Raw genomic sequence first — 24033 nt, 5'->3', positions numbered from 1 at the left:
ACAGATCAATAGTTTGTGTCGGTTCATCTAACCTGCAGTTTGAAGCTGAAATGTGAGGCTGGATGAGAGCACAACACACACACACACACACACACACACACACACACACACACACACACACACACACACACACACCATGTTGTTCTCGTCCTATAGATCACAGTCACATCTATAGGCTGTATTGATCCGCTGGGGGAGCCACACAGTGATGGATGCCTGCTGACCTGCAGCCAGGCGAACAGAACCACAGGACAATGGAGGAGACATCAACATCTGCATCGTGTCAGTCGAGCGATCAGCTGCTCGTCAGTGACTCACCTGCGGCTCTCTGTTTATCTGCAGTCGCGGTGCTTCAGCTGCGCGGAGCCTGAACGCATCACCGAAGCTGTATTTGTCCACACAGACCGGAGCGCTTGCCCGGCCCGCGGCGCTCATTCCCCCCGCTGTGCGCGTCTGTCAGCCCCGCTGCTGCAGCTCCTCCATCAGCCGACGACACGGTGGAGCTGCCCGGCCGGTGTGTTGATGGTGTGGATTCAGGTTAGCAGTTACATCAGAGGACAGCAGGAACCTCCTTCTGACGGAGCTCAGAGGAGGAGGACGCCCCCCAGCGGCGGACAGCAGACCTGCAGCTGCGGGGACATGTGACACCTGGTCGGTCAGGTGAGGAGGAAGAACTCAGGACTGTTATTTTAATAAAGACTAACATGTTTTTAATGTTATATCCTGATGATAAGTTGTAAAGAAACATGTATATCTGTTCAGTCTTGAGAGGAAACTACTTTAAAACATTACAGAAGTTTGTTTGACTAATTAATTTTTTAGCGATCTTCTTAAAAATGTGTATTTTTCACCTCAGTCAGGTGCTTTTTGATCAGCATCCACAAGCTTCTGGGTGAATTTATAACCACTTCTCACAGTTATCAAGTGCCGATTGTGGAGATTTTAAAATATCAAGATGCAGTCGAGGTGAAAACTTTACATACGCTTGTAAATAATAGAAATAATAATGTATATCTTTGATTTTTCTACAGGTCTCCTATTTCTGTGATGAAATGACAGGAACACAAACTACTTTGTCACAAAAAAACCCCACAAAGTTTGGTTCAGTATTTATTTTGGGTCTTCAGAAAATGTCACAGTGTTCATCCTGTGAGAGAGTTCAGATCAGATCCAGACCTTCTGGAGGAATAAACACCAGGCGTCACGTCAGATTCACCTCTGATCTGGAGACGTTTACAGACGGGAGGAGAACTCAGAGGTTAGAAGAAGTGGATTTATCTTCACTCCTGTTCATCAACATTTCTTTATCAACAGCTTCGGATCAGAACAGAATCTGATGTGACTCGGAGTGTTTATTCCTCCAGAAATTCTGCCTCTTCACCTGACTCTCCTTTTTTTTAATTCCAGGTCCTTAATCATGAATATCTTCTGGTTTCTTTCCTCCTCTATGACAGTAATCCGAGTATCTTGTGGACAAACGGAGACATTTTCAGGATGATTTGTCGGGTTTTGGAAACAACTAATCTATTAATCTTTGAGAAACTTTACCAAAGCAAACAGAAGTAAAAATTCTCTGATTCCAGCTTCTTAAACATGAACATTTACTGGTTTCCTCCTTTGGCCTAAAGATATCGTGTTGAAATGTTAAAGTGTCTGATGTCGTCCTACTTAAACATTTCTATATAATGTCTTTAAAGAATTGTTTATTCCTTCAGACGGTCTGGCTCTGCACCCTCCAACGTCTGTTTATATGTTTTAATAATTTGTTGTTAAACAGGAGTGAACATGAATCCATGTTTGAATTGCTGAAGTTAAAAAAATCTCTGAGCTCTTTTTTCCCGTGATATATTTCAATATATTCTAGATTCATTAAACTAACAAACTATCAGGTTAATTTTGTGTCTTTTTGTATGCGATCAATCAGAATAAATCTGAGAGTGAAAATTTTGGATTTGCAATAATACATTTTTTTAATTGGAGTGTCAATAGTTTTGCTCTCAAATCTGTTGATTGCACAAAAATATCTGCATAACAAACCAGTTTCTAGTCTGCTGGATAAAGAAATCAGCATCTCTGTACAGTATTTTTGCGACACCAGAACCAACAATGAGTGAACAACATCCTCTGTCCTCAGGCCCTCGAGTCCAGGGAGGAAAAACTTCACATATTAAGAAAAAAATACCTTTTAACCAGGAAAAGAAAGATGGCAGAAACCTCACACATACGACAAACTCATCAGGTTTTTATTAATTTTCAGTGTTTCATTAATAACAACCCAAGACTCACTGCTCGGTTTAATAATGAGGTTTAATAAAAGGAGCAAAACTTCCAGTTATCAAAAAAAAAAGCTTCATTTATTGTGCAACAACAACATTATAGTTCCAGTGAAGTTCACGTCAGGTAGGAAAACTGTATGGCAAAAAGGAAGCAGTGCAAGAAAATCCATGCACGAGCAATCGCTGAAGGAGAAGAACGACCGGCTGCGTGGAAATGTGTCGACTGAAGAAGTGTGCTGGTTTGGATTTTACAAGTGGTTTTTAATCTGGAGGCTCCTTCCAGTCCTGTGGCGACTTCAAAAATGTAGAGCGAAACAAAGTGACGAGCAGCGATGGAAAGTAAACGAAGAAAAAAAAGGCGATTCGATTCAAGTAAACAAATATTTTCCTTCAAGTCTGATAAATTTGGCCCAAAGCAAAGAGAAATAATCTACTTCTTTCATAAAATAACAAATCTGGCGTACAAAAACATTGAATAAATACTTTTTAGGTCATGAAAATGGAAAAAAAATGTAAAAATATTCATAAACACATGAACAAAAATGGCAGTTTTAGATCCCAAAGTGGATGGATGTCTGTGCTGGAGAAATCTGCTTGATCGTCCACGTTTACACTGAAACATGGCTGATTTTAAAAATCAACACCTGAACACGGCGAGGAAAAAAAAAAAAACACATCATAGTAATATTTCTGTGACTAAAAAAGTAAACGACTTTACAAATCTGTGTGTTACTAAAAATATATACTCCAAAAATTGCAATATCTTTCAAGACATATAAAAAATATCCCCGAGTAATAAGCAGTATGTATTAAAAAAGACGCGGTGTGGGTTCTGTACAGATGGGCGTATGGCACGGAGAGAGACGGGAGGACAATCAGTGCAGTGTATAAAACACACTAAGAGAGACACTAAGTCGTAGCATCCACACCGTAAATGTAAAAAGACAGACATTGCTATATGTTGGCAGAGGAGCGCAGGACGTGGAACCTCTTCAGAGTCATGCGGATGGATCCCAGCTCACGGTTCACTCTCTCCAGACGATTCTCTAAGGCCACCTGAGGACGGAGGAGGAGGAGCAGGAGGTCAAATCAGTTTCAACACTGATCAGTCGTTTTGTTGCTTCAAGTCTGTTATTATATCGGTCGCCATCTTGTTTTTCTGGAGCAAGAAGTGACCACATTTGGACAAGAGGACGCAGAAAAACATTGGCAGATTAAGTGTTCGTACGTGGAGAGAATAAACGCTGCACGTGGTTTTTGTCTGACAACATCACAACCGACGCTGCACGTTTGCTTTTTACTATTTGACATTTTTTTAGACCGCGAGCATTGAACAGAGGACGAGCTCAACGATGGAGACGTCCCCGCTGTCATGGCTGCAGCTATCAGAGGACAATGTGGGTACACGACATGATCAACAGGAGACAAAATATTTGAATATGATGGCTTCTTATGAGAAAAAGTGTGACCGTGACGTCACCGGCACCTTTCTGAAAAGTTCAGTGATCTTCAACTTGAAGTGATCTGAATGAAGACGCCTAATTTCTCTTGTAAATGTTTTTGTGTGACTGAAAACACTTCGGTCAGCTCCGGCACCAAAGCGTTTCCATGTATAATTTAGTTGAAAACAATTGTTTTAATCTGTCTGGTGTTCTCAGAAAAAAACAACACTGATACATTCATATGAAGACGATCAATATCCAAAGTCTTACCTCATCTAACCTGGTCTGTAGACTCACTCTACCACCTGCTCCAGGCATCCGGCTCAAAGCTGCCTCGATCTGCCACACACACACACACACACACACACACACACACACACACACACAATTATATTGATGAAACAACCAGCGCATGAATGAAACACTGGCAATGCTCTGTGTGTGTGTGTGTGTGTGTGTGTGTGTGTGTGTGTGTGTGTGTGTGTGGATCTGTACTTCCTAAAAATAGAAGTTATTCATGATGACAACAGTGAACTGTGTGTTACATCAGAGGTCACGTGGGATTACAGTCCTGCTGTCAGAGATACGAGCCTCTTCAAACCGAACAACACGGAGCTCTTTCAGTAAACTTCCTGTGCCGAGTTAATTAAAACTGTCTGAGTGGAAACAAAAGCCGCGTGCGATGTGGCGAGCTGATAGCGAGCTCGCCTCACCTGCAGTTTCTCCTGCGTCAGCTCATCAAACAGTTTCTCGGCCTCAGCCAGCGAATGGAGTCTGTCCAGGAAAAGTGGAGCCGAGTCCTCGAAGGAGTCCTGCAGGTTGGACCCAGGACCGGGTCCCTGCTCGTCCCAGCCCAGCTGGGAGTTTCCCTCAGGCGGCTTCACGCTGCTGGAGGACTCTGACTGCTGGAGGTCTGAGTGAGACGAACACAGAGAATCAGATTGGGTAGCTTCAGAAGAAACCTTTTAATACACTCCAGTTAAACACCACCTCCGACTGTGACCTCAATAATAAACGTACGGTAAATTATCTCCTTCTGGGAGCGTCGACGAAAACAAGACGAATGACACGAACCGTCTTAGTTCACGTCTGCCTGATGTTGTTGATTTGCTGTGTTTGTTTCATAATTTCTCCTTGACTTTTGTGCTTCCACTGTGTTTGAGGCAACGTAGTTAAATCGTTTTGTTAAAGTCTGTTTTATTTTGAAAACTGCCTGGATGTACTGAGCCTTCCCTCTGTCTGACTTCCTGTCTGGCTCAGTTTGTTCAGACTGACGTGGCTGCCGTCTGCTTCTGTCGAGAATAGACTGCTGAGACGTGCCGTGACGCAGACGGTGGAAACAACAGCGTTGAACAGAACAGCTGTGATCGGCTCCGGCGTCCCGTTGGAATCCGTGTGCTAAACACACGGCTCAAAGAGGCTGTATTTAGACTTTTTATTAGTCATGACTGATGACCGATATTTAAACAGAATTAAATATCGCTCCACTTTGCACCAACCATTAAACAGAGCTTTGATGTTCCCTGTAATTAGGGTGAAAAATAAGTGTGTAGGGCAAAGAAGAAAAACATCTGTAAGATTTTAAAAAGATCATTTGGAGCTTGAATATTCAGTCTTACCATCTTCTCTGTCTGCTGACGTGAACTGGAGTTTCTTCCTGGGACTGCTGCTGTTGTGGAATGAATGACGCCTCTGGTCAACCTGTCCATCAAACCTGCAGACAGAAACAACCTGATTTTATTGTTTGTTTTATACAGTAAAGTAGAACCTCCAGTTTGTCGTGTGTGTAACTATTATACCGATTTATCTTTTGTAGTTTTGCACAGTGATGCCCTGCTTGTACAGAGATTATGTTTATGCTAATCTAAGATAATCTTAATCGACTTTAGCTTGACGCTCAATGCTCAGACATGAGATTGGTATCGAACTCTCCAGAAGAAAATGTGTATTTCTCAAAATATCCAGCTATTGCTTTGAAGCACACTTGGCTGGAGATGTTGCGTGTTTGTCACCTTTTCACCAGGTGTTCCTCTCGTGGCATCATGCCACCAAAAGCGGTGGAGTAGTTCTCCGTGGGGCAGCGTTTAGGACTCGACTTGGCAGACAGAGGCATGAGCAAAGTTTCTCTCTTTGCTGGATGGAAGACAAAAAACACGCTGTTAATTAAAACTTTGATACACCCAGATGACATTAATTAAAAACTGAACTCTCCAGAGAATTTTCAGTGATCCACAAAATTAAGAAAGATTTAATTGCTTTTGTTGAAAGGTTTTTTGGGTTTGTGTCAAATTGAATTAGATAATCAGTTTTGCTCCTAAACAATGAAAGCTTGAAACTGTGAAGTTATTAAACATCTAAATGTTTGTTTCACTTTGTATATGTAAGAGCAAGTACAGCATTAAAACATCTGTTTATTGTTAGTGAGGTGAGTGTGAGGGCCCGGCAGAACACATACTGGGTGTCGGGGGAATGTTTCGATGGGCTGGAGGGGGCAGAGAAGACGATCGGTGGCCCTCCGGAGACAAACTCCTCTGAGCTCTCAGCAGCGCCGCCCCACTGAGGCTTTTGGCGCCTCCTTGCTCGGCTCTGGCCACGACTCCTCCAGGTTTGACCACCTCCCTGTCCACATTCTGAGGCCCGACTCGCTCCTGAATCACGTCTTTGTGTCTTCGCTCCACAAACCCGACCGTGGTCCTCTGAATGCCGACCCCTGCAGAGAAAGATCCCACAAAAGGTTCATGATTAAGGTGTTGGATCAGCCTATAAGTAATTCACAAAGATATATTACTAGCAGTATTTAAAGTGATCTCAAGTGATCGGTTGATTTGTTGCTTGATGTGTGTTGGTGGTCTTACAGGGGGCCCGGCTCTCCGTGGCCCTGGTCTCCTCCAGTTCTATCAGGGCCCTCATCATGGGCGTCAGGGAACAGGACTCTCTACGACCGGCCTCCCACTGCCCGCCGCTCTGCTCCTGGTGTCTGGGCTGAGGCAGAGACTGCTCACACTCGGGAGGAGACGCACACCTGCAGAAAGAGATCTCAGTAAGTGATGACAAAATGATAAATGATCCACAACAATAAAAAAGAAAACTCACCTCCAGCTGCCACCGGCTGGAGACGTGTCCACAGAGCTTCCTGCTCCTGATGACTGATCAGTTATTGGAGACTGTGACTTCTTGTGGACACTTGATTGGTTGGTTTGAAGGAAAGGTGACTTTCTGCCGCCGTTTAGCTGATCCGAGGGAGGACAGGGTGACTTCCTGCGGGTGACGTCCGGCTCTGCCTTACGTTTGCTGGGTGACAGCAGCAGGTCAGGATGGTGGAAAAGACTGTGGACGTGTTCAGAACAAATTTACATGAAAGCATCAGTCAGGTTTTTAATTTATTGTTAAAAGATGTTTTATCATTAAAGCAGCAACAGTTTCTTTTCTTTCTTTTACTGCTTGTGTTGCTCAAATCTCAGCCACAATGTCTCTTCCTAGAAATCATAACTTGGTTTTCAAAATAAATCCAGAAACCTTCCTGTGAAAAGTTTCAGAAGGAGGTGTGCATCTATTCCCGGACCAGGAGTAGATGCATGCTTCCTTCTGCTTCCATCAGCCTGTAACGCCTACTATAGATGTGAAAGACAGATTATCAGACATTCAGGAACTTACCCAGCGCCAGACGGTTGTGTGTTACTGTGGGAAGCGTAACGTGCCCGGGCCTGGTTCTCGTGCTCCAGCTGCTTCACCTGAGACTCCAGCTTGGAGACGACTCTGAGGACACGGAGACAAACATGGTCACATGGTCTCCACAGAGGGACACAGGTGTCAGTTAGCGCCTGTTACACTCTACAGCCAATCCACTCACCGCTTCAGTTCTGATATGTGGTCGTTGGCATCCAGAAGTTTGTTCTCTGTTGACACCAGGTTGTTCTGCAGGTACAAACAATGTAAAAACATTGAATTGAGGGGTTGAACATGTTTCAGTGCTAATCAAATAACCAAAATGTCATGTATCAGTTCCAGTAAATGATCTATTACCTTCATTCCCTCGTGGTCCTTCATCAGAGAGTCATATTCTCTGAGCAGCTGCGGACACAGAACAGAGACCTCCATCATTATTAGTGCTGTAAAATGAATTACAGATTCATCGACAGAACTCTTTCTCACTCACTCATTCACTTTATCACACTTACAGCAATAGTTTTCCCAGTGAAAAGTGGAAGTTCAGAGGTCAAAGATAACAGACTTATATTTTCTCTCACATCACAGTCAGACTCACATCCTGCAGCATCTTGTACTCCCTCTCCCTCCTCGCCTCCTTCTCGTCGGCCTCCCTGCAGGCTTTCTGCACCGACTCCTCCAGCTGCCGGACGTTTTTCTTCAAGCGTGCCGTCAGAGCGTCTTTCTCTTTGCCCGAGCGTTTGCTCTCTTCTAGTCGCTGCTGCAAAGACTTCACGGTAGCGCCAGCTGCGGCGTACCGCTCCGGCCATTCTGCCTAACAACGGAAAGTCACATCGAGATTTAGGACGGGAAGAATTTTAGGGATTTAGGGACTTTTAAACAACAGACTTTAATCATTAGATACACACAAGAATAACAGATGTTGATTAAGACAAGCAACTAATTAACATATATAGTACAAAAAACAAAACAGATTTCGAGGAATGTTACCAGTTTTTTCTCCAGCGAGCTGTTCGCTGCCTCGAGCTCTTGAACACGACTGTTGGCCTCAGCCAGAGCTTTCTCCAGCTGCTTGCACCTGCCGATTAACAAAAAATCACGACAGAAAAGAAAAGAATGAGTCTAAACTGAAGTTTAATGTCATGATGGTGAAATGTGGTGGCATCTCAACACTTGGTCACACTAAAAAGTTAAGGACTTCAGAACAAATCATCTGTTTTTCTTCAATTTCCTCCTTTTTCATAGTAAAAAACAACACATGAAAACACTTCAGAGTAGGTCAACATATTAACTATTAACTGGTTGAGTATAAACATACATTTAGCAGCATATTTGTTCTTTATTAGTCATCATAAAGCACTTGTAAATGCCTTATTTTGCTTGACCATATTCTATAACTTCAAGCCCATTAACTCAAACTTTAAAACATAAATGTAAAGTAATCCTCACCTCTTTGTGAGCGCCTGGTTGCTCTTCTCTAAATCCTGGGGCAGATCTCTGAGCTTCAGTTTGTCTCTCAGGGTTTGAATCTCAGACTCGTAATAAGCTTTCAGATCAGCCACGTGTCGAGAGTGTTTCTCTCTCAGGTTCTGCCTCAGTCTGAGGAGAAAATAAAGATGAATAAAACTGTTTAAAGTGGTCCTCTTCCTTTGAACTGTGTGTGTGTAAATATATAAAGTTATTTTAAATCGAGCATTAGCATCCCAGTGTGACTGAGTACTGCGGCCTGTGTGTTGGACTCACAGAGAGAGGACGACAGGATCCTCGAGTGATGAAGCTCTCTCCATGTGTTGACTGGCTGCAGGCCGCAGGGTGGCACCAGAGGCTGAACGAGGCTTCAGGGTGCTGGTGTGGGTGTGACTGCCCTCCTCCTCGCTGGCTAAGGGGGCACTGGCTCTGCGCTGCTGGCTGGATGTGTGGGAAGACAGCTGGGGCTTATCACGGGAGGTAGACTGGACTGCCTGGGATACCCACATGTTTTGCACCTTAGAGGGAGAAGGACCGGCAGCTGAGACGCTGGAGCTATCACAGTCTGTATCTCCAGGGTTGGGACTGCACTCCACCATGCTGTCGGGGGTCACGGGGGTCCCTACTCTGGGGTAGAGGTGGGGCTGCGTGGCGAATGAGGGGCTGCTGAAGTGAGAGGGGGACGTGAAGCCGGAGGTTCGATCCGACGGCCGCTGGCTGGCTGCTGGGTCCAACGTCAGCACCTACAGCCCAGAGAGGGAGAGAGATTCCTGAACTTTGGGTATCAACCAATACTGTGTTGTTACTGTGTTGTCTTACTCTGGAACAATTGCAAGTGAGAGTAATTGTCGGGGGATCACTGATGATGATGATGACGTGACATACCTGTGGTGACAAAGGACTGGATGTGAGCGAGCCTTCCCAGTCTGAGCGTTTGCAGTCTGTTCTTTGCTTGTTCTGATAAATCTCTTTGAGAGACAGTTGAGGCTCCTGAGAACAAGGCTACAAGAGGCGGAGAAGACACACCAGTCATCTCCGATTAGTACCAGTTAATCACCTCAAATAAGAATGTGCACAGGTAGAAGGTGGTGTCGCAGGGTGCTTATTTCCACTTGAGAACATGTGGTGTAATAACAAAAGTGGGAATCTTCTGTCTGCGTCTGTCCTGATGAGGATTCAGGTCCAGGTGTTATTACTCACAAGACTCATAGATGCCTCTTGCAGGAGGAGGTAAGCGCCACTGTCGAAGCTGTCCGGTAGAGGATGATACAGCTCCGTCTCATTCAGACGCCAATAAGTGAGGCCTGAAACAAAGAGAAGAAAGCAAAGATCAGCTGGTTCATCTACTCGTCTGGCAGTGATGAGCACCTTCACACAGTCCGTATTAAAGAAAAGTCTGGTGATAATCTGTACATTTCTTTTGTCAACAGCTGAGCCACACTGTTGTACTTTCATTACCATCCACACACACACACACACACTGCACTTCACACAGACTCGGTCACACACACACACACACACACACACACACACACACCGTCCTGCTGCCACAAATACTCACTACAGCACCAAATGTGGATTAATCCGCCGCTGATTAAAGTCGCCAACAAATGCACCATTTCTTCCTGCTGGAGTAACATTTAATAAAATCTACAGTGAGCAGCTGTTAGAGGAAATTAATGAGACTTGATTTAAGAAATTAAACCGTGTATCTGTGAGCTGTCTTCAGTGAGAAGGAAAGGATCAGAAACATATTCACCTTCACAAATTATTTTCACTGTCGACTAATCTGTTGATTAACTTCTCTATTAATCGATTACTTGTTTGGTCTTTAAAATGTCAGAACACTGAGAAAACTGGTGATCAGTGTTTCCAAAAGTCCAAGATGATGTCCTCAAATGTCTTGTATTGTCAACAACAATCGGGAGGAAATAAACCAGAAAATATTCACATTTCATAAGCTGGAATCAGAGAATTTTGATTTCATTTTAATCTGAACAATCAATGAAAATTGTGGGTGATTAATTTATTACTTGACAATAGATCGATCTAGAGTTCACGACCAACATAGCTGATGTTTATAAAGTTTAACTAGCAAAAAGTCGAACATCTGTAGCTTGTTTAGGAAGTAAAAAAATGATAAGATTCCTTTTCCTCATGAAAAATCCCTCTTTGGTACAACAGTGCCATCTTACTGTCACTTGTGTTAACTGCAGCGGAGCTTCATCTTTAAGAAGAAACTGTAATATCATGCAATGTTTGTTTTATCACGGCGATCTCTTCACACGGGTCAAGTGTTGCTGCTGTGTGTTTTGTCTGAGTCAGTGAGTTGTTACCTGAAGCCTCAGACATCAGGCTGTCGCTCCTCCTCAGGGGAAAAGAGCTGGACGACGGCCCGGCCGCTCGCTGCTGAAACCCAATAGAGATGACTGGATTAGATGCAGCAGACGGAATGTAATCAGGACGACCACAACAGACATACGCACTGAAAACAAACACACTCTGCACAAAGTTATTTTATATAATCCCTGCAAAATCTCATGAGACTGCTCGTGGTGGTATGTACCTGGTCCTGGTCGTCTGAGCTGTCCAGGGGCGTTTGTTTGTGGGGCTCTCTGAGGCTGCGTGGCTGCTCCGGGTACTCGGGGATTTGGGATGAAGCTGGTCCTGCTTTGTTCTTCTTGGGCCTGAGTTTCTGCCTCTGGGCCCACGAGGTCAACAGCTGGCTAGTGCTGCCAACAGAACCAGTCAGGATGAGTAGAAATATAATCTATCAGAAAAAATGCTTTCAGAGGGTTTCTGCAGGGTCTACACGTCTAAAGAAATTATTTAATAACAAGCAGAATGTCGTGCTGTCAATGTGAAAACAGTAGAGACGATACAGCCTATTTGTAGTACGCTATGGCCAATTATAGATAATATCGAATATCATGATATTTACTGATGTAAGTGATATTTTTCACAGCTGTGTTGTTGCTGTTCACCTGACAGGAACTGCTGTGTACTCTAATTATTACAGTGTTATTTCTCATCTGGGTGACAGAGAAGCTGTAACTCATATTGTCCACCATTCTGTTTGCAATTCATTCTTTGTGCTAAAGTTCAAATTTAAAAGCTTTCATTTAGTAATTTTTTGTCATTTTTAAGTGTTGTATACATTGCTGCCAAGGAAGCGAAGTGAACAGCATCAGCAACATCAGCATCTCGCCTTTATTTATTCATACTATTCATACGACTGAACTACAAAATCACCTATCGTGATACTTGGGTGCAACAAGACTGATATAAAATCGTGGATATATGGATTTATATCATGTTTCTGTCTTTACATCCCAGAAACCACTCTACACTACCTGCTCAGCAGCAAACAGCAGACAAACACCGGTAGAGTCTAGGTGATGGTGATGACCACCGTGGAGCATTTAGCAGCTTCAATTTATCAGTGTATTACTTTTTTTTTTTTTTTTTTTTTTTTACAGCATTATAGCTGTAAAGCTGCAAAAAAAACACTGTTCTGAGTTCTAACACACTTCTTGCCATGATTGTGTTGTTTCCAAAGAGGTGCAGGATTTGTATATTTCAAATTTCATAGTGAAAAATGAATCAATAGTGAATTAAAATGACAGAAGTAAAAGTTCTTTGCAGTTCAGAGAGTTTTTAAAGTAATATTTAGCATCTGATTTACTGAACTGTTGAGTCACTTCTCTTTGTAATGCTGGCTGCAGAGCACCTGAAATCAATGCTGACGCTCTTACATAAGGGGTTGTGGTTGGTGTGTTGTATAAACTACTCAGACTTACCCAGAGGTTCTCTGCTGGTACGATGACGGGTTAGCTTCCTCCACTCCCACAGTCCTCTCACTGGATAAATCCTGCCGACAGCCAATCACAGCTGTCTCTGTGTCCTCCTGGAAGTTTGACGGCCAGTGATGCTTCTCTCTCTCTTGACCACCATCCTCGTCTTCCCCCGGAGACCCGGCAGGTTCCAGACCGGTGTCCCAAGCAGAGAGAGTCCCGTAGCCACTGCTGAGCACCGTGGTCGCCCGCTCCTCCCCCTGCTGGTTGGCGGTCTCTGATCTCTGGAGTGGAGGTGAAGGGGAGCTAAAGGGGTTGTGGGCGGGGGCTGCCAGACTGTCGTTGTCACTGGCTATATTTTTGGGGGGTGTGCGGTCACTGGTGAGGAGGGGGAAGATATAACCCTTTGTGTCCATGGTTGTTTTGGTCAGCGGAGTTGGAGAGAACTCGGTGTGTGGCTGGATGCTGGCCGGGCGGTTCTGGAGCTGAACCAGGGCCTTAATTTCATCCTGAATCAACTGGAACAAAAAGCACACAGGTTAAACAAACATTTTTTACCCATCTCACATGATACAACATGACTAAATCCAGGCTTACCTGTATTTGGCACTGGTATTGTTCTTGCTGAGCGAGTATTTGCTCTTGGTATTGCTTCTCAACCAGCTGAAACAGATGCAGCCATCGGCCCTGTGGAAGAGGAGGCAAACAAGGTGTCATGAACCACCATCACTCACAAGAACATGTTTTCTTTTGCTCTTTTTTTTGCTATCAAAATGGGTAGAATATTATTTTGTTGTACAACTGCAGACTGCTTATTCACTCAACCCTTCCTGGTGGAAACTTGAAGCACACTATGAATGGATTTGCAGTGAATTAGGAGACGAGCATGCAGTTTCAAAATCAACATCAATTACATATTCATAGATTCTGGATTTTTCAGTGTGGAGTCAGGAGGAGAATCCTTTAAAAAAAAACATATCAGACACAAATTATAATTCCAAGCAGAGTATTTTTGTGCCTTAAAGCATGTCTGGAGGAAATGTGTTTTAATTGCTATAGTGATATAATATCCTGCTTTGAGAGTGTGTGTGTCGGAGACTTGCAGACTCTTTAGTGAGGAAACATTTCCCAACCACTTGGACCGAGCCCTCCGTTTGGCACATTCACATCTAGGTGTACGGTGTCCTGATTCTTGATGTGATAGGGGGTGAAGTTTTGGGGCTACACGGACCTCCAAACCGAGGTTTTTCAGAGGCACACGTCTAACCGAGGCTACTGAGAACTTTCTGCTGCTGTGTGTTGTACTTTTTCTTTATAACAGGCATGAAACAATCACAATAGTGCCGATGTCTCATTAGCTGACTAGCTGTTTACACAGGCTTTTTAAATGCAGGTCACCCCACTAAAAGTCACCTATTGGCCCTGTTCCCAGTTCCAGCACGCAAGGCAGCACGTCTGTGGTTTTTATCTGAAGCATTACGTTGTACATCACTGACGTCATTCTTCTTGAACTGAAGTTGTCTGCATATTTCCTGTGTGCAAAGTGATGTACAATAATTTGCCAGTGATATGATGATGCAATAAGTTAAAAGAGACATTATAATGACCAGAGAAAAGTGTTTCTCCTCAGGTATGTAACCTAAAAGGCCTCCAGCTTGATGAACTAGCAGTGAAGTCTCTTTGTGTTGCAGCATCACAGTTGTCTGTTCTCTACAAATCACATCCTGCGTCTGAAAAGATCAGCTGCAGTGGGCTGCTATGTGTGTGTGTGTGTGAGTGTGTGTGTGTGTGTGCGCGCGCACAAGTGTGTGTCTGTCAGGTGTGATCCGCACAAAAAATAAAAGTGACAGCTCAGAAACGAGGCTGCCAGCTGCCAAATGCAGCGCACAAGAACAACTACCACAGCAGTTAACCCCGACTCCACTTCCAACATCATCAGCGTGCATCTACACTTCTACAGCAGCTACAGTCTTTCCTGCTCTGTAATTATCTCCCACCTCACAATCCTTCCAGATCTCAGGGTCCGTTTCTCCGCTGCTCTGGATCTCCTGCACCAAAGCCCGCAGGGTCTCGAGGGAGCTTGGGTTGATGAATGGGAGGCTCTTCCCTTGTTCAAATGCTTCATCTGTGCTCAGACACAGACTCCTAAGATCATAAATCAACATTAAATCACATACTGCACTGTATGGATGGTAATATATGTATCTTTTTCTTCTTATGGACCTTCTACACCATCCTGCAACTTACACGATTCTTTGGATTAGACTTGCAAAATATTCTACCATAAAATATTCTACCACATAAAGATATAACATTTAAATCTTTTTTCCGTCTAAGTTCAAGGAAATTCAGAAAACTGCAACAACAGTCTTTCACAGGAAATAGACGTCGGTAATTTGTAGTAATTCTGTGATGTTCGTAGTTTGTAAATTCAAACATTCTATCACGTTATTAAAATGGGTGAAATCTTATTTTCCTTCTTGTGGAAACTTGAAGCCTCGGGGTCACACACACACACACACACACACACACACACACACACACACTGAGTGACCATCAGTGAATTAGGAGCAATTTGTGTCCAGCAGTCTAAGTTTTAATATCAACAATACCAACAAATTCATAGATTCTAATGAGTTAGGAGGAGACTCCTGACATAACTAAATCAGACACAAATTATCACAAGCAGAATTTTTTGTTGTGTAGTGTCGTGATACAATACACTGCGTACAGCATCCTCAATGATTCTTTAGATTGAACCTCTCTGATTTAATGCTAGATATCCTCCCACACATACATTTTATTAATTGATAAAAAGAGCATTTAAAGGCCTGTTCACATGGGACTAGTATTACCTGGACAGAGAAGTTTATAGGTAATGTTTCAGTGCAGCCACAAAGCAGATTTTACTTGATCTAAACAAGCTGCAAATGTGTATTAATGCTTGAAAAACATGCAGAAAGAGTCCAAAAAAAATATTTGTGATGTGGCTGCTACAGAACAGACACTCCCCGACTGAAAGTTGATGTTACATGGTGCCTCGGCATAATATCCAGGAGGTAATGTCCGGAAATATAAGTAAAATACAGGCGTTTATCCTGTGCGAATACACCACAGGAGAAGCAAGCGTGGTTGTAATTTCTGAGTCACATGAGGTCTCCTGGTAAGACGAGTCTTGTGAGAACAGGGTTTAAGAAAGATTGTTGTACTGCCCACTGTTTCATATTTTATCTCTGTTCTGTATTTTCATGTTCTGTGTTCAGTCGAGCGTTTTCTGACACTGTACCTGATCTTGTTGCATGCTGGTGTGATGTCCACGGGCCTGCTCTGCACAGTGCCTCCTGTTGTTTGGGAGGTTGTGTGTCTCTCCTCTGAGACGGCCAGCCCCGAGGCCGATGTCCCCTCAGAGGACACCAGAGACGTCTCACTCTCTTTGCCCCCATCCCCGTCCGCACTGGCATGGCAATGGCTCAGAGCCCCCGAGCTGGACACATCCTCAGAGATACTGTCATCTGTGGACATGTTTATGGGCCCATGCAGCGTGGGTCAGTCTGACAGCTGGGAACCAAGAGAGGGGGGACACAAGAGGAAGTGAGACAAGTGAGGAAAACATACAGTCAGTTGGAGTTGTTGCTCAACTGTCACAATAATAGAAAGGATCCAGATGTTTATTACACAGCTGATACAGCCCAGTATCAGCCCTCAGTCTCAGTCCAGGTCATATCTCTGACCTGACAACTGCAAGTGTTGACACAACATAAACAGAAACAAAAATACAAATGCTCAAGTTAACGTGTAAATGTCCCGCATTAGCTTCCACATTTCTGTCTGTCATGACCCGTAGCTTCATGTCTGTGAGAGCTCGGTTCGATTGAATGGCTAATTAACTTTGACACCTTAGCAAATAACAAAATCTACAAAGCACCAACAGATGTCTAAGCCACAGCCACAGACGTATTGTATAATTAAACAATAACAGCTACACTAGCCGCTTTAGCTTCGCTGTCTGCCAGCTGCACCGATGCTGCAGGAGGGCAAGACCGTTAAAGTTGGCTGTCAACTCAGCTGGCTCAGTTAGGCTAAGTTACCTTGCTAACACGCTAGCTACAACTACCACTGGCAAGCCAAAATGAATTGGTTAGCTAGCTAGCTAAGTTGGGCTAAGTTGGTACATTACACGTTTGTAAGCAGAGCGTAGACAAGCTGGACAGTGCGGGTGAACTGATGACACACACTCAAACACACGGAAGGACACACTCGGTTTTACAGAGTGACGCAGATAACCTTCATTAAATAAAGAGTTAACCCACCCGTTGACTTGTATCATCGCTTCATCCATATTTCTCTGTGAGTAGACAAGTCGGCTAGCTGGTTGCTGGTTGGCTACTGCACTGCAGTGATCTCTGGCTGCTGTAACGGCCGCAGAACGCGTCGCCATTGGTCGAAATCCGCTCAAAAATGCGGAGCTCTGATTGGCCGTCAATTTCTCCCTGTGAATCTATTGGCTGGTCGGGGGGAAGAGGCGTACACATCTGCTGGGACACAAGCTGACAAGAGGAGAAACCCTCAACAGTCAGTTTATGGATCTTTCCCACCGGATTTAGATGAGTTTATCTCACCTGTTGTTACCTTGAGACCTCTCACCTGTGATTTTATTAATCACATTTATTTCACTGATCCAGCTGCTGTTTATCTTTACAAGCCCATGTGCACCCCAGACCCTGAAGGCAACCATCTGTATACACACATTAAATTATTATTACACTCATATATTAAACATATAGCACTTTACATGCACACAGAGTTAATTTAACTTCTTCGCTTTACTCTATACTACTGTTAACATTGTGATGTTATATTGAGGTAGTGTGTTAATGTATAATTTGGCCTTCAAGTTGTACTCTATCTATCTATCTATCTATCTATCTATCTATCTATCTATCTATCTATCTATCTATCTTTGCATATAACGCTGTGCTTAGACTTGAAGCACAGTGATCTAGTGAGCTTCATCTATTGAAACCAGGTCTCCAGAATAACCTGTTTAGGGGCCCAGGGGTGGAAAAACAGCTGCTGGGCCCATCTGGATGACTGCACTCACCTGCCTATACTGACTTCTGTGCATTTTGCATTCTGTGCTGTTTAATAAAATGCAAAACATGTCTGGTTGATGTTTCTCAAGTATGAATATTGTGGTTCTGCTTAGACGTTTTGAACACATATCTTTTTCGTTTCACCTTCCTTTATGGCTTTTGCTTTTGGTTTGTTTTTTAAAAAAATTTCCAGCTACTTCAGTTGTTTTGGAGAAAATCCTGCAACACTCTTTCACCGTGAAGCTCCAGAAATGTTTAGTGGACTAGGAAACCTGAATTTCCATCAGCATAGAGAGAGATGATAATGACTGAATGTTAATTTTTGGGGTGAACTGTTCCCTTAAGTGGCCCTCGCATTCAGATCCAACAGAACTCTGAAGATATTTGATTTTGTTGCCCAATCCAATTAAAGTGCTTTAAAGGTATTTCAAAGTATTGATTAAAACTGTACATTGCATATCACAATATTCTTTTAAGGCCATATCGTCCAGCCTTAACCTGCAGTCTTCTTTACTTCTTATTGTCACGTACAAGCAGATTTATTTGCCCCTCAAGGAAAGACTTTGGTAGATAAGCGTCTCATCAGATCTGGACGATGAATGTCTGAAATGCACTAAATCACACAATGACAACTATATTGAAAATACAATTTATTACACTGAGTAATAAATACATACAAAGATGCAAGTAACAGCATTTTCCTTTTTTTAATACCAAAACCAACCTCAACACGAATGAACTGACGCATTTGGCACATTTCTGTCCCTCGCTCACTCAGTCACGTGTGTTATAGGGGTCTGAAAAACAGACCAAATACTATCAAAAAGAAGAAGTCTTCTCCATCTACCCCTGTACAAGCCATGCACTGTCTAAGATTAACCCAGCGGGCCCGTTCGCATGCATAAATCAATGTTTTAAATATGAAGTTGAAAACTAAGATCCCAAAAGTGGGGCATAAAAACACATGATACCCTCTCAATTGAATTCCAATAACCCACACATGATTTAAATGATCCTGCAGAACCGTCAGGAGTCATGAATTGTGTTATTTTTTCTCTCTAGGAGCTCGCTTTATCCATCCTTTGTTCATTTACTTCCTCTTGTCGAAGGAAATGCCATGCAAGTTATTTATTTTGTTTCATGAGACACACGCTGTTAGCTCTTCTTGCAGGGAGGAGTGTTGGCTCGCAGCTAGGACCTCGCGTTTCTCTCCGTCTCAGCCAAGCACTCGCGCACCAACCCTCTGGCGTGGATTATTCCTTTGAAGAAAGGCAAACACACTTTAGATTAACAAACTCTGAATCGCCGACAGCTACACTGTATGTTTTGCACTTGCATGTGAAGGTCTACACTCACCTCTTTTCAGTCTTTCCATTGCACTCTTACTTCCAGCGTACGTGGGCCTGATCTCCTTCCCGAGCTCTTCGATGATGGCCAGCAGCTCTGCATATTTGTTCTGAGGCACTTGACTACCAGAGGAGCCCTGAAGGTCGAACAAACAGAGGAAGATAAGCCAGGTGCAACACATTTCACACTGCGCTCTTTTAAAGCAGAAGCCACTCTTAATCCTGATAATAATTCAGTGAGAAAAGAAGGAACGTAGCCTTCAATAAGGAGAGTAAAATATTAATGTTAATAATTTGAGAGCAAAACAAAAGCAGGAAAGCACAGACACTTTTTTAATCACATAATTTAATCTATTCATCAGTCCTACTCATGTGGATCACTTCTCAGCAGTCGCTTTCACTGCTTTTCATTAAAGGAACAGTTCACCTAAAAATGTAAACTCAGTCATCCTCTCCTTTCATGCTGATGGAAATTCAGATGAAGTTTCATCATCTACAAAACATTTCTGGAGCTTCACAGCAAAACAACAACTGAAGAAGCTGGAGACTTGTTTTAAAAGTAAAGAAACAACTGAGAAAAAGCATAAAATGGCCCCATACAGCTTGTCCAGTGTAATCCAAGTCTCCTGAGGCCCCGAGATCCCGAATTGATGAGTTAATCGTTAGCACGCACCCGTCTGAAGTGGATGCACAAGCTTGACTGCGAGTCAGACATCTTTTTCTTTTTCCAGTTGTTCTTTCACGTTTTAATACAAGTCTCCAGGTGCTTCAGTTGTTTAACAGAATGCTGAAATGCTGTTTTGCTTTGAATGATTTGAAGACTACAAACCTTCACCTGACTGTCTACCAGCATGGGGCTGAGAAGATAACGACTGAATTTTCATTTTTGGGTGAAGAAAAAGTCGCAGTCCTACACTGTGAAAATACTTCACCACAGGTGAAAGTAAATGTGTTTCCATTTAAAACAGGCAGAAGTTTGATGAAGTGCCTGTGTGGTTTAGTCTGTATCAGTTTACGATCGGTTACCTGTGAGAATCCCAGAGATGGAGGTCCATAGTCGCTCAGAAGCGGCCTGTAGGACTGCTGCAACGTGGCCAGGTTAGCTGCTGAGGGAGACTGGAGGTTTCCAACTGTTCAGAAAACACAGTAAGAAAAATAATACGAGTAAATCCTCACAATTAAGACTCTGCAAACCAGAGCATGCTTGGCCCTTTGCTTGATGAATCGACTCAAACGATTAACTGCCACTGGGTGTTTAGTTGCCACTGGTTAACTTTTTAACCTTACTCCTGTTATATCTTGGCTTGTTTTGTTCTCATCTCTCTATGCTTCACTGTTGCTTTGTTCGGCTGTAATATTCAATCTCCAACACATTATTGTTTTTTTAAATCTACGAATCAATTAATAGTTTCAGTATACTTTTAGAAAAAAAAATTGTTGGCCCAAAAATAAGGCAACGTTGGAGTCAACCCAACAGAAAATGTTTCGCTTTTTGCTAAAACCCCTTAAGTTCCCATAAAAATGAATAGAGTCTGGTTAGAGGTTTTGTCCTCCCCTCACACTGCTCCCCTGCTGCTTTTTTCAACTGTAATACTCAAACTCAAACACATTATTGTTCTTTTTTTTATCAACTAATCAATAAATAGTTTAAATATATTTTTATTACTATTTGTTGGCCCAAACTAAGGCAACACTGGAGTCAACACAACAGAAACGTTTTCTCTTTTTGCTAAAACCCCTTAAGTTCCCATAAAAATGAATAGAGTCTGGTTAGAGGTTTTGTCCTCCCCTCACACTGCTCCCCTGCTGCTTTTTTCAACTGTAATACTCAAACTCAAACACATTATTGTTCTTTTTTTTATCAACTAATCAATAAATAGTTTAAATATATTTTTATTACTATTTGTTGGCCCAAACTAAGGCAACACTGGAGTCAACACAACAGAAACGTTTTCTCTTTTTGCTAAAAACCCCTTAAATTCCCATAAAAATGAACAGAGTCTGGGGGGGGGGGGGTGTTTGTCCTCCCTTGACACTGTTCCCTTGCTGCTTTGTTTAACCTCCAACACATTATCATTCTTTTTTTTTATCGACTGATCAATAAAAAGTTTCAATACAGTTTTTTAAATAAATTATTTGGTTGGCCCAAAAATAAGGTAGCATTGAAGTCATCCTGACAGAAAAGTTTTCTCTTTTTGCAAAAATCCTTAAATTCCCATAAAAATGAACAGAGTCTGGTGAGCGGTTTTGTCCTCCCTTGACACTGTTCCCCTGCTGCTTTGTTTAGCTCTATTAACCTCCAACACATTATCATTCTTTCTTTTTATCGACTTATCAATAAATAGTTTCAATATACTTTTTTATAAATCATTTGGTTGGCCCAAAAAATAAGGCAACACTGGAGTCAACCTAACAGAAAAGTTTTCTCTTTTTGCTACAACCCCTTAAATTCCCATAAAAATGAACAGAGTCTGGTGAGGGGGTTTTGTCCTCCCTTGACACTGCTCCCCTGCTGCTTTTTTTAGCTGTAATACCCAAACTCAAAAAACACTATTGTTGTTTTTTTAAATTGACTAATCAATAAATAGTTTCAATTTTAAAACATTATTTTGCTGGCCCAAAAGTGAGGCAATACTGGACTCAACCTGACAGAAATGTTTTCTCTTTTTGCTACAACCCCTTAAATTCCCATAAAAATGAATAGAGTCTGGTGAGAGGTTTTGTCCTCCCTTGACACTGTTCCCCTGCTGCTTTGTTTAGCTCTATTAACCTCCAACACATTATCATTCTTTTTTTTATCGACCAATCAATAAATAGTTTCAATATACTTTTTTTTATAAATCATTTGGTTTGCCCAAAAAATAAGGCAACACTGGAGTCAACCTAACAGAAAAGTTTTCTCTTTTTGCTACAGCCCCTTAAATTCCCATAAAAAATGAACGGAGTCTGGTGAGGGGGTTTTGTCCTCCCCTCCACGCCGCTCCCCTGCTGCTTTGTTCGGCTGTAATATTCACCCTCCGACGCGAGATGTCCTCGAAGAGTCATAAAAATACTGAGAGGCAGATCAATCAGCAGCTCCGACCGAGGAGCATCATGGAGGAAACGGAACAAGGCTGGCTCAAGAAGACACAAGTGATACATTTTTGTCACCGTGTAACGGCTCCCACCCGGCGGGACCAGGACCCGGGACGACGGAGAATCGCATTTTACGAACCGCCGCCGTCTCGTCTCACATCCCGGCGGTGTTTGTCGGCCGACTGATATCGCGGATGGCGCTCTTTTACATTAGTAATAATGGCGGATATGAATTAGCCTAGCTCCCAGGATCTGACCCTATATATATAACTGGACAAAAACTACAGACACGGTCTTTCTCCAGGTATTCTCCGAGACCCCGAATTTAACACTCGATTTAACGGACCGATACTTTGATTTCCCCCCGTTTTTTCTCCTTACCCTGGTTCCCAGAAGTTCCCGGAATGTGCTGATGGACATTGGGTTTATAAGACATTCCCAAAGACATTGTAAATTAAAGAAATAAAAATGACCCGAAATTCAGTGAAGCGTCTGTCTCTCACTTTTTGTTTACAACAGCGGCACCGGCAAATATGGCCGTCACTTTATATTGACACCCACTATGCTTTCTAACACTGATACTATCCATTGCGGGTTATCATGTTGTGTGGAGAAGGAAGAAAAAAAAAATAAATTAAAAAAACACGGTTAAAAACGTGATTTCCAGCAGAAAGAGACGGATTTCACACACGGTTTTAACGCGTTTCGCCGAGAAAAGTCGACTTTAAACAACACTTTTAAATAAAAAAGAGAGATAATGTTTGGAGGGGGAAAAAAAAGTCAAAATGTCGCGTTTGACTTTTGTCTCCTCACGCTGCTCAAGTGTCCCTGTGTGCATTTAAAATACATTTACGACACGTTTGAGTCAGAATATGGTGTTTTTAAAATAAATAAATAAATATAGTAAAAGTCGTGTTTGAATGTAACCAGATGAAAAGACTTTAACCCGGATGAGTTTAAGTGTTGAGGGAGAAAGAGAAAGAAAAATGTCTTTGTTTGTGTCAAAGTCTGGAGAGGAACAAAAAACAAGAAGAGGAAGAAGAAGAAGAAGAAGGAGCTGGAGGCAGTTTTGTAGATACCTGTCTTTGGCTGTGGGGGCGCATCCATTGTTTTCACATGAGAATCTGTAGTTTTAACATGAAATACAGAGTAAAAAAAAAAAAAGGTAAAAACCAGGAGGATCCACTGAGATGAGCAGCAGTCAGGTTAAACCTTCAGTCTGTCCCATCAGGCCACATGGTGGGAGCTGTGGTCCAGTCCTGCCCCCCCTCCCAGAGTCCTGACCTGGGGGGCCCCTGTGGTGTCAGAGGACCCCCACCCCCCTCCCCCACCACCACAATAAAGGTGCAAATACCACAGGGTCACTTCACTATGTGTTTAAGTAAATGTGCGTTAAATCAACTTTTATTTGGAAAAAATAAGCAGAAATATGTGTATTTTATGTGGTTTCATGATGAAACTGGCAACAAAAAAGCAGCAGAGGAAGAAGTTTTTACATCTTTTAACAAAAAATCTGAACACGTTCTGATTTTTAATTGTTGTTATAGTACAAAACAGACATCAGATTCACAGAATATGTTAAAACCTGATCAGTTGTGGAAGAAGCACTCAGATAATGTAATAACAAAAAAAACCTTTATAAGATTCTATTTTCAATGACATATTTATTTGTTTTTCAGCTCCAACAGCACAAACAACACAGTAGTGGCACGTAACGAAATACACTTACTGGTGTGCTGTACTTACCTCAAATGTTTCCATTCCTGCTACATTATACTTCCACTTTTCACACATTTTCCACATCTTTAAATAAATGTATTTAATCTGCAATCAGTTAAAAAAAAAAAAAACAACTTATCAGCCAACCTGTAGTT

The 24033-nt window shown here is 42.6% G+C and overlaps 2 protein-coding genes across 6 annotated transcripts; both read right to left on the bottom strand.

Annotated features, from left to right (window-relative positions):
- Positions 1-497: 497 nt before the first annotated feature.
- On the bottom strand, positions 498-17093 carry LOC119029789 (M-phase phosphoprotein 9). Of its 3 annotated transcripts, none has more exons than XM_037116922.1 (24): positions 16956-17093; positions 15932-16203; positions 14643-14790; positions 13243-13332; positions 12652-13163; positions 11418-11583; positions 11188-11260; positions 10052-10155; positions 9737-9853; positions 9128-9594; positions 8834-8983; positions 8375-8462; positions 7983-8198; positions 7742-7789; positions 7569-7633; positions 7373-7474; positions 6812-7045; positions 6574-6740; positions 6174-6428; positions 5731-5851; positions 5338-5432; positions 4432-4631; positions 3989-4057; positions 498-629 (listed from the first exon to the last, which is right to left on the bottom strand). In XM_037116922.1, exons 2-24 carry the CDS (start codon positions 16165-16167, stop codon positions 585-587), a joined length of 3768 nt encoding a protein of 1255 aa, XP_036972817.1. In that variant the 5' UTR covers positions 16168-16203; positions 16956-17093; the 3' UTR covers positions 498-584. The 3 variants fall into 3 exon arrangements, with proteins under 3 accessions (XP_036972817.1, XP_036972814.1, XP_036972815.1); XM_037116919.1 differs by lacking the exon at positions 498-629 and adding an exon at positions 2290-3332; XM_037116920.1 differs by lacking the exon at positions 498-629 and adding an exon at positions 2290-3332 and having other exon boundaries at positions 11188-11257.
- Positions 17094-18371: 1278 nt separating this feature from the next.
- On the bottom strand, positions 18372-23417 carry LOC119029813 (cyclin-dependent kinase 2-associated protein 1). Of its 3 annotated transcripts, none has more exons than XM_037116955.1 (4): positions 23239-23417; positions 20111-20214; positions 19095-19221; positions 18372-18997 (listed from the first exon to the last, which is right to left on the bottom strand). In XM_037116955.1, the coding sequence occupies exons 1-4, from the start codon at positions 23264-23266 to the stop codon at positions 18930-18932; spliced, it is 327 nt and encodes a 108-aa protein (XP_036972850.1). In that variant the 5' UTR covers positions 23267-23417; the 3' UTR covers positions 18372-18929. The 3 variants fall into 3 exon arrangements, with proteins under 3 accessions (XP_036972850.1, XP_036972849.1, XP_036972848.1); XM_037116954.1 differs by lacking the exon at positions 23239-23417 and adding an exon at positions 22541-22736; XM_037116953.1 differs by lacking the exon at positions 23239-23417 and adding an exon at positions 22099-22528.
- Positions 23418-24033: the final 616 nt, after the last annotated feature.

The sequence above is a fragment of the Acanthopagrus latus genome, chromosome 12 (genome assembly GCF_904848185.1).
Source record: "Acanthopagrus latus isolate v.2019 chromosome 12, fAcaLat1.1, whole genome shotgun sequence".
Classification (NCBI taxonomy): Eukaryota; Metazoa; Chordata; class Actinopteri; order Spariformes; family Sparidae; genus Acanthopagrus; species Acanthopagrus latus.
Note: the sequence above shows the minus strand (reverse complement) of the source record. Positions and strands in the feature narration are given on the sequence as shown.

Excerpts from the sequence above, each read along its gene's own strand:
- LOC119029789 (XM_037116919.1), bottom strand. The coding sequence starts at position 16,167 with ATGTCCACAGATGACAGTATCTCTGAGGATGTGTCCAGCTCGGGGGCT. Across the intron at positions 9,595-9,736 it reads CCAGTCCTTTGTCACCACAG|GTGCTGACGTTGGACCCAGC; the intron begins GTATGTCACGTC and ends TCTGGGCTGTAG. Across the intron at positions 7,790-7,982 it reads AGTACAAGATGCTGCAGGAT|CTGCTCAGAGAATATGACTC; the intron begins GTGAGTCTGACT and ends CTGTGTCCGCAG.
- LOC119029813 (XM_037116953.1), bottom strand. The coding sequence starts at position 22,225 with ATGTATCACTTGTGTCTTCTTGAGCCAGCCTTGTTCCGTTTCCTCCAT. Across the intron at positions 20,215-22,098 it reads AGGACATCTCGCGTCGGAGG|TTGGAAACCTCCAGTCTCCC; the intron begins GTGAATATTACA and ends TTTTCTGAACAG. Across the intron at positions 18,998-19,094 it reads AATGGAAAGACTGAAAAGAG|GAATAATCCACGCCAGAGGG; the intron begins GTGAGTGTAGAC and ends CTTTCTTCAAAG.